This window comes from Cryptomeria japonica, chromosome 7 (genome assembly GCF_030272615.1).
Source record: "Cryptomeria japonica chromosome 7, Sugi_1.0, whole genome shotgun sequence".
NCBI classification, from domain to species: domain Eukaryota; kingdom Viridiplantae; phylum Streptophyta; class Pinopsida; order Cupressales; family Cupressaceae; genus Cryptomeria; species Cryptomeria japonica.
Window position 1 is genome coordinate 588,763,549 of NC_081411.1, and position 14,793 is coordinate 588,778,341.

The following is a 14,793-nucleotide window of genomic DNA, read 5'->3' on the forward strand; positions in this document are numbered from 1 at the left end:
TCAAATTTAGGCCAATAAGAGCGCCAACAATTCTAGTCTATATTTGCATATTTTAAAATTTAAAAGCAAATAATAATAGCAGACACAGAAAACTTACACATCTTGAATGACTGCACGTTGCTCAATGCCAGACCGACATGGAACCTAAGTACATCATCACATGCAGCCCTGGTATTTACATTAAAAAGCTCTTTTTTGTTTGTATTTTTAAGATTCTGTGCAGCTTCTATGGACGGCCTGTAGGAAGCTGGCGATTCTTTCCTATTGACTTCACTGAAAATCCAAAGAACTTAGCTGGCGTTAATTTTGAATCACAATTCTGGACAAATTCAGATCATCTGCACAGCATTAACATTTTAGCCATTCAGTACCTTTCCAAAGTCAAATAGTAGTAGATGAAGGCGCGAAGCGGTTTCTGTTCGGCACCAGCGGTTTTAATTTCTGTTACCAGGCGAAGATGAGGAATGGGAAGAATTTCATAATCTTCGTCTTGTTTGCCTTGAATGCCCTGTCGCCTGGGTGGTGTCTGTCCAGGGATGGCATGTCACTGTTATCATTCAAGACGAATCTCAGTAAAAATTCTCAGGCAGTACTCAATTCATGGAAAAGTTCTTCTAAATCACCCTGCAAAACATGGATTGGAATAACCTGCGACAAATTTCAAAATGTGGTGGCTGTGGATTTACCTTCTCTGAATTTGGCAGGTGAAATACACTCCAATATCTCGGCTCTACTCTACCTCAGAAGGCTTGACCTCAGCCATAACAGCTTGACTGGAAGTCTTCCAGTTTCCCTTGGCAATCTGCAAAACCTACAACAGCTTATAGTGGAAGATAATATTTTGTTTGGTGTGATTCCTCCCACGCTGGGGCAGTTAAGGAATCTTAGTGTGCTGCGCATGGGATTGAACAATCTTCAAGGACAAATTCCGCCACAGTTGGGGATGCTTTCGGAGCTTGTTTTCATGAGCATTTCTCTAAACAATTTGTCCGGGATGATTCCTGCCGAGTTCGGAAATTTAACCAAATTGCAGTCACTAATTCTGTCTTCTAACAGCTTGAGCGGCCCTATAACTAGCCAGCTTGCCAACTGCCGAAATCTTTCCGTCATTGATTTGAGCTCAAATTTTCTGGTTTCCATTCCCGCTGAATTTGGCGGATTGCAGTCTCTGAAGCGGCTCATGCTTTATTACAATCTTTTCAAACAAAATTTCCCCATTTTTATTACTAATTGCAGGAGTCTGGAAATACTGGATCTGAGCGAAAATTACCTTGAAGGGACCCTGCCGTCGGAGCTGTCACAGCTGACGAATTTGAAGTCGCTAAATTTGACGTTGAATAATTTGTCTGGCGAGATACCTCCGGCAATTGGGAGTCTTGCAGAGCTGCAATTTCTTCGTCTCGGTGCAAATAATCTGAGTGGACCGATTCCTGATGAGTTAGGTCGCCTGAGCAGGGTTCGAATCCTGGAGCTGTATCAGAACTTTCTGGAGGATGGAATTCCGGCGAGTTTCGGAAGTCTGAAGTTGCTGCAGAAGTTGGATCTTCACACCAATCAGTTAGAAGGGAATTTACCAGGTGAGCTGGGAAAGTGTCAAAGTTTAGTTTTCATGGATTTTTCAGGCAATAAGCTGAGTGGCTCCATACCTTCCACCTTCAGCTTGTTGAACAACATTTCGCAGCTTGGAATGTCTGGCAATTCTCTAAGCGGAAACCTAGACGGGCAATTAATCAAGAACTGGCCAAATTTGATATCCCTTCAACTCCAGGGTAACCAATTGTCAGGGACAATCCCTGTGGAGATCGGGCTATTAAAAAATCTCCAAATTCTGTATCTTTACAGCAATTCATTCAACGGATCGGTCCCGCCTGAGATCGGTCAGTGTTCAAGCTTGTTGGAACTGGACATTTCAGATAACCTATTGAGCGGTCCGATTCCGTCGGAGCTGGGAAATTTGACGTCTCTTGTCGTCTTTAATCTATTTGGGAACAGTTTTAGCGGCGAAATTCCTGCGGAGCTTGGCAAATTGAAAGCAGTGCAGAAATTTGACCTTTCCAACAACGATCTCACGGGCTCTATACCTGACGACATATTTCTGCTAGCTAATTTAAATTTGTTAAATCTTCAAATGAACAATCTTTCAGGCTCTGTTTCTGGCAACCTAGGGAAGCTCAGCAATCTGACAGACGTGATCCTTTCCAACAACAGCCTGACCGGAAATCTTCCTCCTCAGATCTGTCAGCAGGGAGTGCTGCAGCGTTTCATAGTCAATCAGAACATGTTTTCAGGGCCTATTCCGCCGAGTTTGAAGAACTGCGCAAGTTTGATCAGGGTACGGCTCGACGAGAATCAGCTGAAAGGGAACATAACAGATGCTCTGGGAGAGTACCCTAGTCTCTCATTTTTTGATGCAGATTTCAATCAGCTTTACGGTGAAATTCCGCCGACCTTAGGTAACTGCAGCAACCTGACGTTGCTGCACATTTCTGGAAATTTTTTAACAGGAGGAATTCCAAGAGAGCTTGGCCAGCTCAAACAGCTTCATGATCTTAATGTTTCCGGAAATCTTTTGAAGGGGACTATTCCGCCGGAGATCGGCAATATCACCACTCTGTACACGCTTGATCTGAGTAATAACAACCTTTCCGGTACAATGCCCGCCCAGCTCGGAAATTTGATCGAGTTGCAAAATTTAGTTTTGGCTGGGAACGAGCTGTCGGGTGAGATTCCGCCGGCGATCGGTAATTGTGCTACATTGATCCAGCTACAGCTGCAAAGGAATAAGCTGAATGGGAGCATTCCGTTCACAATTGGAAATTTAGGGGGTTTGCAAATAATATTGGATCTCAGTCAGAATTCACTGGTAGGCCCGATTCCTCCAGGGTTAGGTAAATTAGGGTCCCTCATTATCATGAATCTGTCTCATAATAGTCTGACAGGTCAGATTCCATCAACATTTGTCGATTTGAGCAGTTTATCATACCTAGATCTCTCTTACAACAAGCTGAAAGGTTCTGTTCCCGTTTTCAAAGCTTCCAATAACTCACTCTTTACATCTTACATAGGAAATCCAGACCTCTGCGGTGGAGCAGGTTTGAAGCCCTGTATTTCTAGTAATTCAGAACAATCAGATCCAAAAGACACTAACAAAATTATTGCCATTATTATTCCGACTACTGTAGCTTTGCTAATCACCGCGGTTGTGGTAGGGCTTGCTTTCCTACGGCTGAGAAGCCGAAATCGCTCGTTGCAGGTAGCAGGGGAAGCAGAGGATATCTCCATCTGGCAGAGCAGGAATATGCTGCCCGACATTCTGGAAGCCACTGAAAACTTTGATGAAAAATATTGCATAGGCAAAGGCGGATTTGCGTCCGTGTATAAAGCAGTTCTTCCATCGGGACAGACACTGGCTGTTAAAAAGCTTCACCCTGCTACACATGACATTGTTGCCGATCGTCAAAGTTTCGTTTCAGAAATCCAGACGCTGGCCGCGATTCGACACCGGAACATTGTGAAGCTCCATGGCTATTGTTCTCGCAGGAATTTAAGGCTCCTCGCTTATGGCTATCTGGAGAACGGAAGCTTGGGAAGCATTCTGCACAGCGACAAGGCAAAGAATCTCAGCTGGTCCACTCGCTATAATATCATACAAGGCGTGGCGCATGCAATGGCCTATCTTCACCACGATTGCTATCCGCCTATTCTTCATCGTGACATTTCCTGCAATAATATATTGCTGGACTCTTCTTTCCAAGCCTGCGTCTCCGATTTTGGCACAGCAAAGCTTCTCAATAACGAATCTTCTAACTGGAGCAAAATTGCAGGTTCCTTTGGCTACATGGCTCCAGGTAATAACAGTCATTTAAAAATTTTAACCGTCATCGCTCTTGTATTAGGATCTTGTTAACTTTTTTCTGGCACAGATCTGATTTGAAAAAATAGACTTGGAAAGATTGCTTATTAAATTTCTACAATTCATAACTGAAAATGTAAGCTGTTTCTGAATTTCTACAATTCATAACTGAAAATGAATTCATAACTGAAAATGTAAGCTGTTTCTGAATTTGATTCTTTATAATTTTGTATCAACTTTTCGAATCACATTCTGTGATCCATCATCAGAATAAAACCGCTAAAAAGGCTTTAAATGATTCCTCATTTATATTTAATCCTGATTCAACTGCTAATCTGGAAAGCCGATTATTTTGATGTAGCTTGTGCCAAAACTTCTCTGCACAAATCTGCCGTAAGGCTGTGCATGTCAAATTCTTCCAACCTTTTAATTTGAGTTTTCATTTATGCAGAGCTGGCATATACAATGAATTTGACAGAGAAGTGCGATGTATACAGCTTTGGAGTAGTGGCGTTGGAAGTGATAAGCGGAAAGCATCCCGTCAGAGAAGGGCAGGATGAGGCCTGGTTTAATGCGGTTCGAAGTAATAATGGAGGCGAACTTTTGGTAAAAGATATTCTGGATGAAAGACTGGAAGATCCACAGGAAGCTATGGTGGAAAAAAGTTTGCGGTTGTTAAAATTAGCATTTGAGTGTATCAATTTGTGTCCTACAGAAAGGCCAAACATGAGAGATGTTGCCAAGTTTATGGAGGCCACACAAGAAACTGCTTACGAAACAAAAGGGCGGCCATGTCCCCTTAACAATTTAACCTTTTCGCAACTATTTGCAGGCTCCTAAAATGGCAGAACACGCGCTCTGTTCCCAGAATTTTCCAGACCAGAGTTTCAGGTCCTCTTGAAGAAGCCAATTGTGAAAGCTTATTTTTTGATTCGATCAAGCTGGTAAGGTTGACAATCTTTTTAACTTTACATTACTGAAATTTGAAGTAACTTGTATGACTATCAATCTCCTCAGTGATTTAAAAAAAATATAATTTACAGTGTGTCATCTTTTTAACTTCACGTTGCTGAAATTTGAAGTATAACTATCAATCTCCTCATGATTTAAAAAAATATAATTTAGTGTGTAATCTATTCGTCCTTGGTATGGGGGGATGCTTCTAGAATTACCAAGATTAAGATTTTTATGATTTGTAAAAGAGTGCATAAATATATATATACACGAGTAAATTTCATTATAAAGAAATTGTATTTTAAGCTATTGTAGGATGATGTTAATCTTTACATAAAATGGATGAAATTTGAGATTTTTTTATATGGTGTCATTTTGTGTGGAGAATAGTTTATAGGTGAGTGCATTCTAATAAGTGTTATAGTTCTTGTTGATTTAATGTCTAATATTTTTAACAATATTGCATCAACAGTTGTGACTAAAATTGTTAGTGTTGATGATGACTACCCATAATCATGTGAAATGTATTTCCTTAGATCTAAAAAGTAACAAATCATGTGATGTCACATCAACACATACCCATAATCATGTGAAATGTATTCCTTAGATCTAAAAAATAACAAATCATGTGATGTCACATCAACGCATACCCATAATCATGTGAAATGTATTCCTTAGATCTAAAAAGTAACAAATCATGTGATGTCACATCAACGCACCAATAAAAGATGACTTAATGAATATTGGTCTCACTTTTTTTTGGGTCTTAGTAGAGGGAATGGCTATCCACCCCTTAGAATGCACCAAACATCTATAATAATGTATTTATAATGTACAAAGGATAATGATCTATCTTGGTGCATTCTAGGGCTATATAGTTGTAAAATATCAGAGTGATTTGAAATTTTTACATAGAATTTTGAGAAGCACAAAATTAGATTGCTCAACTCCTCAATATCCCATTCTTGAATTTGTAGATATCCAACCAACCAAGAAAAAGATAAGCAAAGAAAAAATTCCTTCCAAAATCAAGAGTTTCACAAATAAATTTTCCATCATATAGTTGTGTTTGGGTACTTTCTTTTATCAGTGGACAACCTTTAGGTTTATGCTCTATTTACACTCCTAACAATCCAAAATAAAGAGTTGCTCTTTGGGATTGGATGTCCAAAAGCCTTCCCAATGCCGATTGGGAGCTGGGAGGAGATTTTAATATGACATAACACCATGAAGACCATAGTTGGTATAGTTATTTTAAAATCAGCCAAGAAGATTTTGAGAAATGGATTTATTTGTCAAAATTTGCTTGGAATTTACAATTCGATTCATAATAAATTCTCTAGTCATGCTAATTATTGGTTCACTTGGAATAATTGTAGGCCTAGTAATGACAGGAAACTTAGTAGATTGGATCGGTTCTACTTATCTCATAATTGGGCGCTTTTAGATTATGCAACTACTTTATCAGATCATTTTCCTATAATTTTCTCCTTCTCTCTTTCCCAAGGTGTGGACCTTTCCTCTCAACTTCCATTCAAGTTGAATACCTCCCATTTGAAAAATAATGAATGTGTTTCTATTTTGGTGAGAATTTAAAATTCTACTTCTAAACCTCTTGAACATGATTCTTAGATTGTTTGGTGGAATGTTTCCCTAGCTCAATGCATTGATTTTATTTGTTCTTTTGGAAGGAGAATGGATTGGAGATGTAAACGTAAAGAGAAATCCCTTCAATAGCCACTAGAATTTGCTAGAAAAAAATTGAATATTGACCCTATTAATGAAAAAGTCCAGAATTATATTGCTATTACAGAAACTTAGCTATGAAAACTTGACCATTATAAAGGGCAAGTTGCTAAAATTAGAGCTAGACTTTAATGGATCAAGGAAGGGAATAAGGGCTCTAAGTTTTTTCTTAATTACCTCAAATACAAACACAAAAAAGAGTGAATTGATGCTATTTTGGATGAAAATGGATATCACACAGATAATTCAGAAATCAATAAATTGTTCTATCTATTCTATGAAAATTGTTTAAGGAGGATAATTTATGGCTAGATATTCAACAAGCTTTGGAATATAGCATCCAAGACTGTATTCCCAACAAGATTGATCTAGTTTATAGTGTTTTCATGGGTCGTATCCTCTCCTTGGAAGAAATTGAGTGTTTTCTTTTCTCTTTGAAATATAATAAAAGTCCTAGTTTTGATGGTCTTCTAGTTGCAGTTTATCAAATCATGTGGAATCATATAAAAGATGATTTGTATATGTTCTATTTAAGTGCTCTTCAGTTGGGTTCTAATATCAATAAAGGCATCATTAAACTTGTACCTAAGGGGAAAATGAAGATACTATTGTTGGTTGGAGACCAATTGCCTTGTTAAACACATCAAATAAAATAATTGGTAAGGCTTTAGCTATTAGAATCAAACCTATTGTTCAAGGTATAGTGAGAGCTAAGAAAACAAGTTTTATTAAAGGAAGATATATACTTGACAATTTAATGTTAGCTTGGGAAGCAATGGAATGGGTACAACAATCAGGTCAAGATGCTTTGGTGGTCAAGTTAGATTTTGATAAGGCATATGATAGAATTCATTGGAGTTTCATCCTTAAAATATTGCAGTGGCTGGGGTTTGGTCCTAAAATTCAAAAACATGTTCAAATTCTATTCAAAGATGCTAATGCCAACCTTATAATTAATAAGGTTATGTCTGATGGCTTTGAGTTGCAATGCTATCTAAGGCAGAGATGCCCATTATCTCTTTTTCTTTGCATGCTTACAACTGATGCATTGCGATATCTTTTTGAAAAATCATATCAGTTGAAGTTGATCAAAGGGATTTAGATATTCCTTAGAACAAGGTGGTAATTAATTCCCATGTTTGTTGATGATAGTATGTTGTTTTGTAGAACTCTGAGGAGAAATTGAACAATACTCTAGACATTTTAAATTTGTTTTTCTCTATTTCTGGCTCTTGACTTTCTCATAACAAAATTGAATTTCTTATGATTCATAGCGGTACTATCCCATAATGGATTCCTAAAGAGTAGAGGCAAATTAAACATGGAGATGTTACTAAATACCTTGGTATCCCTTTTGGGTTGGGAGTCTCATTATCTGATATGTGGGTTTGGTTTCTAAATAAACTTAAGAAGAAGTTGTTTACTTTAGGCAATAAATTCTTATCCTTTGCTACCAAGATCAGAGTTGGCAGAAAGATCCTCAATGCTACTCATGTGTACTATTCATCATGTTGGATGCCTTCCAAAAAGGTTATGAGGAGCTAAATAAAATAATTCATAAATTTTTATGGTCTAAATGGGATGACAATGTTGGGTTCATTGCTTCTTCATGGTCACATTGCATTCAATAGACATAAAGGTGGCTTGGGGCTCATATATCCTAAAAACACAAGGGAATTGTCTTGCTGCAAAATGGATTATGAGAGCTGCAAGTGGAGATGAACAATGAAAAATTTTAGTTTGCCAAAGAATCATGGAAGCTTTAGTCAAGAGAAGGTGGGAAGATGTTAATTGGTTTGATAAAATTCTAATTTCTCCCTTCTTTAAAATTAGATCTTCTTTCCCTCTTCAATCTATATGGAATGCATGGCAAAAAGTTTGCAAAATTTTAGATTGGAAAATTCTTCTCTACAACATGGTTTCATTTTTACTTCAGCATCAATATGGTGAAACAAACTCATCAATTATCATAATCAGCCATTGGCCATTTTCTTTCCAAGACATTCTTTTCACTTGTTCAAAAAAGGGATTAGGCATTTCAAAGATATTTGGGACTTTAATATTTTGGACTGGCATTCATAGTCATATATCTAAGATCATTATGGGTAGAGAAATATCTATAAATAGTTTTTTTATTTTTATTTAATTTTTAGTTCCTTTCGATCTTTCTATGAAGTTATGTACGCCAAGGGACTATTTTTTTCATGGATTGGAAATGGCCTTCAGTTAACCATTTTAATCATTTTCCTTCAAAAAAGATTTATATAAACTTCTAGACAAATCTAAACCAAAAATAGAAATGCAGATTTAGTTCCATGTTTTGGACTAAAATGTATGCTCGAATTTGGAAACCTAAAGTTGATTTTGATGCTCAGGTGCTCACTTGGAAAATATTACATTGAAAACTTCTAGTGGAGGATAGATTGAATTGTATTATGGTGCAACCAACTAAATGTCTATTTTGCCATCATGTTGAAAGTTTGTAACATATTTTTTGGGACCATTTTCAAGTTAAGAAGCAATGGTTTTCTATCTTTAGAGACTACTTTGCAATCTTCAATCATTATCTAAATCGGAAAGAAGCTATTTTTTGTATTGGTATGCAAATGATGTGGTCACTAACTCTATTCAATAAGTGATTTTAAAGAATATTTGAAAAAATAGATGTACTGCCATGTTGTCTAATAATTTTGATCGTGCATCCTATTCTCTCGGGCTTTACTCTAACATATTTCTACATGTGTCTTTTATTTTCTCACAGAATCAAGCCTTATGTAAGAAGAATGTAAAGACAATGGATCAGCTGCAGTAAATTAAAGATCAAGTCATGAAAATCCATCTAGTTAATAGGCTCAGTCATTATAAATGTATTTTGTAGATCATGTAACTCTATCTCTTTCATGGAGCCTTGCGACTGGGACTTTTTATGTCCAGTCATTTCTTTCAGCTACCTTTGGTAGCTTCCTATTGTAAATTTTAACTGCTTTGTTTAATACAAAAAAAAATTCCATCAAATGTGGATTGCAATTTGTGTAGTAAGAGGACATGTTGGTATGGATTGCAATTTGTGTATTAAGATGGAACAATTTTAACAAGAATCAAAGAACTAGATATAAAAAAGTGTGTAAACATATTGGAATCCTTAACATGTGCATAACTAATAGCTTAAGGAAAAGGTTAAAGGGAAAATTTTGTGCCATAAATTTAAAATATATAAGAATAAGAGACAGACGTGTGACAAATAAAAGGATTCTCTAAAATATTTAAAGGTGTATAAATGAGAAAATTAATAATTAATGATTTTAGATATAGAAGTTGAGAGTAATTAATCAAGTGAAGTAAAGTAATTAAATCATTAAATCAATGTGTTAACATAAAACTAAAATGAATTAGGGTTGCATATGTTTGAATATGGGAGAATTGAATTTAATTTGATGTCATGTTGTGGTATATAAATGTAATTGATAAAAAATAATTAAATTTAGAATTAAAGAATAAAAATTTATTAAAATAAGTGCATTTAGGTGTTGAGAACATAATCATGACAATTATCTTATTCAGTGGTGTGAAATTGTCTAGATTTTTATTATTTTGTCATGGATAGAATTATATGTTCAATATTTACAATAAATGTTTTCTAGATACTATTTGAAGGAAAATAGTGATCATATTAAGAAACACTATGGGGATTACATTGGAAGATTTTAATTTTAAAACTTATTTAGACTTTAGTAATATTCAATATTGAATTAATAGTAAAATTAAAAAGTGATAAGGGGTGACAATGGATGTTAATGTAGCATATGAATTATTTTGAATAGTTTAGATTTATGGTCCATAAATTTATATATATATTTTATTCCAAATAAAATAGAATAATTTACATATAAGAATTTGAAATAATTTAGACATATTTCTCATTATCTAAACTAGGAATAACACTACTATATGTCAAATTATTTGGATAGGTATTATGCATGTTTTTAAATTTTTATTTTATTCTTTAGAAATTGGGGCCATTCCATAGAAAAAGAACTAATATAATTATGATAAAGATTTTTTTGACTTATTTTTTTAATTTTTGCTAAAGTTATATGTACTATATTAGAGTATGTAATAAAAAATTTCTCTAGGAATGAAAATAAATTTGGTTACTTTATAATTTAGAGGTTCATTATTGAATGCTTATTACTTAGAAGAGGAGAAATAAATTTTATTAATTTATGAAAATATATTTTTAATGGCATGCAAGTGTCTTAGGATGCTACATTTAATTAAATAATTCTAGATACATAATTAACTTTGTCATACTCATGTCAATAGTTAATGATCAAATCCTATTTAATATATTTTATTGAAATACACAAATAAAAAATTAAATACTTATATTTTGTAATTCTAGTAATCTTATACAAGGAACATAATCATTATTTTTATCTTATCTAAGATAAATATGCTAGTGATAACTAGACCATAACAGTTTTAAATATAGTAATATGACATAATTGAAAATTCAAATTGGCCTTTTGTTATTGAGGTCACCTAAAGATTTAAATTATGTACTAAAATTATGCTTCTAATTATATTCACTCATTGTGGCATAAAATAAAAGAAAAAATTATGCAAGGTATGCACTTTTGTGCTCTAATATTTAACCCCACTTTTGCATGTGTGATGTAAACATTCCAAATAAGAAATATAAAGAAAATATGTTGCGCTAATAAGGATATAATTTGTATGGCACAAAAGTATCTAATGCACTCAGGAAAGTGTGTCTTCTAAAAGACTTCACATAAACTAAAATAAAAATAAAAATTAATAGATAATATTCAACTTGAATTGTGTGTACTATTATGGGATGCATGTAAATCAAGCATAAAGAGGAAAAATGTGATTAAATTTGAGCAACGATTAAATTATAATTTCAAAACCAAGTATGAACTATAAGCATTCTAAATGCATAATATGAACACATAACACATATGTATATTTATAATTGTCCAACATATTAAAAAAATGCATCGATATTTTCCCTAAACAAGATTGGGAATCAATATGAAAATCCTATAGAAATAAAAAAACACCATACACCCAAGTAAAAAGATCAAGTGAAAGTGTGTAATATATAAATTCATAGAATGAGGTAATGAGAATGCATTTAAAATAACGAAAGATGTGATTTAATATTTTGTGAATGTTTGTTGGGTTAAAAATGAAAGGAAGTTAAGGCAGTAAAACAAATTTCTACACTAATCTTGAGAGGAGTGTTATGCAAAATTTTCATTTCTCAATAAAAGTTACAAAAACTTAACAAAAATAAACATGGAAAACCCTTTCGAGAGAAAAACCCCACACTTCAAAATCCATCCAATATATTACTCATAAATTAACAACATATTACAATTTATACTTGTAGACAAAGCTTATCACATGAGTATCACCAAGGGAGATTCAAAGGCAAGTCAATAGCTATTAGACTCTCATAATACATCACAAAACAATCATAGTACAATGACCTCATTAAAAGGGGTTGCCTTCTAAGGCAAAAATATAACACAAAATATCAATTGTTAGATATGTGAACTAATGATAAACAATCAATATTTACAATGATAAATTATACATCAAATGTGGCTTTGGGGGTGCTCTCCTCGAAATCCCCTACTAAGGAACGTGCCCCTAGGACCCCTCGCTAGGGATCATCTCCCCTAGACCCTACAAGAGGGCTACCCCTCTTCTAATCACACACACTCATTTATCACTAGTAACATGTTATTATTGCAATGTTGAGAAACCAATTTCTTAACAAATATCCCACTTGTTGAACACCTTGCAAGAGAAACAAAAGGGGCATCAACATCATGTTCTAATTGCTAGGGGCTAAGAGGCCCATAGACTTTGAACACCATCTGAACTTCTCTATTCTTATAGCCTTAGTTAAAGAATCTACTATATTCACCAAAGTCTCTACCTTAACCAGCTTCACTCTGTCCTCCTCAGCCATATCTCTAACAAAATGATATTGGACATCAATGTGCTTAGATTTAACATGAAATGTCAGGATCTTAGCTAGGCAGATCCCACTCCAATCATTACAATAAATTATCATTGCACCTTGTTTTATTCTAATATCTCAACACACCACCTTAAGACAAATGACTTCTTTACAAGCATTAGTCGCTACCATATACTCTAGTTCAATTTTGGACAAAGCAACCACAACCCAATTTTCTTACTCATCCAACTAATTGCACCACCAAATAAAGTCAACATATAAGCATTGGTAGATCTTTTTCTATCAATATCACTTGCCCAATTTGGATCCTCATAACCATGAATATCAAGGAAAATTTTATCTCCTATCTATTGGAATCAAGGTGCTTTGAGAGGGGCAGTGAATCAGTGTTCTGCAATTTTAACATTCTTAATCTGTCCTATAAACCACTTAATGAAAATGAATAAAAGTAAAGTGCATAAGGGTCAGTGCAAGAAGCCGAGTCCACTTTTTGGCCAAAAAGTGGAAGTGTTTTCCCTGATTTTTCAGATTTTGTCTCATTTGAGCTTAAATTTTGAAACACTTGAAGATTGAATCTTGGAAAAAGTAAGTAATATAAAAGATAGCCCTCTGAGCGTACTTCCCAAATATGTAATTTATTTTAATACCCACATAATAAAAAATAACTTTTGGAATGGAGTTCTAAAAACTATGTTTTAAAAATGCATGTTTCAGGACCATACCATGCATGTGTATGACCCACACTTTTTGACGCAATTAAAATTATTTTCTCAAACCGTTTTGGGAAATGGTTTGCAACACACTGAAGATTGATGAGCATATTTTTCTGTATTTTTTTTTAACTAATTTTTTAATGACCGTAATTATCTTTTTAAAAATTTGACGTGTACGACCCACATAATTTGATGCAAACTTAACATTTTTTTTAAATAGAAAATAATTTTGTTTAGATTGATGACATAATTTTTTTTTTCAAAATTCATTAAAATAAAAAAGTTATTAAATTAACAAAATTAGTTAATATTTCAAGTTTATGGACCCGATTTAGTATAAATTAAATGAAAAAATAGTTAAAATAATCAAATTTTTAAATAAATTTACATATTTAGAATCTAGATAGTATAATCTGAAATGGGTTTTAATTTCATATAAAAGTTCTCTAATTATAGGCATGTAAACTGTTTCAGAAGTTCATATTTGTGCTTTCATTCATGGAGATTTGAATTTGCAGGTCCATGTCTAAGGTGTGGCCATCCCAGTCATATCCTGGGCCTAATCCTGAGCCAAGTGGTGGGTTGTGGAATCAACTTCCACAAAACGGGCCCCCGTTTTCAAACAAGGGTGGCTTGTGGAAAAAAAGGGTAAAATACGATTTAGAAACAAGGGCCTATTTTTTAAATACGGGCCCCCATTTTGTTTAAAAGCGGGCCCCCATTTTAGAATAGGGGCCCATTTATTTTCTCTTCGGGCCCCTATTACCTTTCGGCTTGAGAGCCCGAAGCATAAACGGGGCCCCACTTTTTGAAAACAGGCCCTCGGTTTTAAGAGTGCATTTTCCAATGCGTGGACTTCCGCGAATTTGTGACTCATTACCTTGCACTTGCCCATAGATACAAAACAAATAACCACAACACCATAACACCAAGATTTTTACGTGGAAATATGGTTAAGGGAAAAACCACAATGGGATTGAGACCCACAATATTAATATACCTTATTAGAAGTATGATAATATTACATGGGGGGAATGCACATGCATTCAGGAACACTACCTAAAGCTCATTGCTTAAATTACAATAAGGGATACAATGCCAGAAGGATCACTACCTTACAAAATTATTACATATAATAATTGGAATGTCTGAACTGATAAACAACATCTACAAATGCCAAATACAATTCCCGTTAAGCACAAAATATTATGTTCTGCAACACTATTGTGTTATGATATTTTATTGTATTTCAGAGCACAAATCCTTCAACTGCACACAAGCACTCATAAACATTTCACACATATCCACCAATATAAAAAATTATCAAATCAATCACTCATATATATATGCAACATCAAATTAGATCTATTTCATGTTGGCCCAAAATTGCATAATGTGCAAATGAAACGTGTTACCCAAGTCAGCTCAATCTGATCCAAAAAAATCATGCGGACCAAAACAAGTTGTCCACACGCTTCCCACATGTTGGTTTAACATCCTTGAACACACTA

At 34.5% G+C, this 14,793-nt stretch overlaps 1 protein-coding gene across 2 annotated transcripts; it reads left to right on the plus strand.

Annotated features, from left to right (window-relative positions):
- Positions 1-452: 452 nt before the first annotated feature.
- Positions 453-5,049, plus strand: LOC131048696 (probable leucine-rich repeat receptor-like protein kinase At5g63930). Of its 2 annotated transcripts, none has more exons than XM_057982760.2 (2): positions 453-3,848; positions 4,305-5,049. In XM_057982760.2, exons 1-2 carry the CDS (start codon positions 458-460, stop codon positions 4,691-4,693), a joined length of 3,780 nt encoding a protein of 1,259 aa, XP_057838743.2. In that variant the 5' UTR covers positions 453-457; the 3' UTR covers positions 4,694-5,049. The 2 variants fall into 2 exon arrangements, with proteins under 2 accessions (XP_057838743.2, XP_057838750.2); XM_057982767.2 differs by having other exon boundaries at positions 4,351-4,430.
- The last annotated feature ends 9,744 nt before the right edge of the window (positions 5,050-14,793 follow it).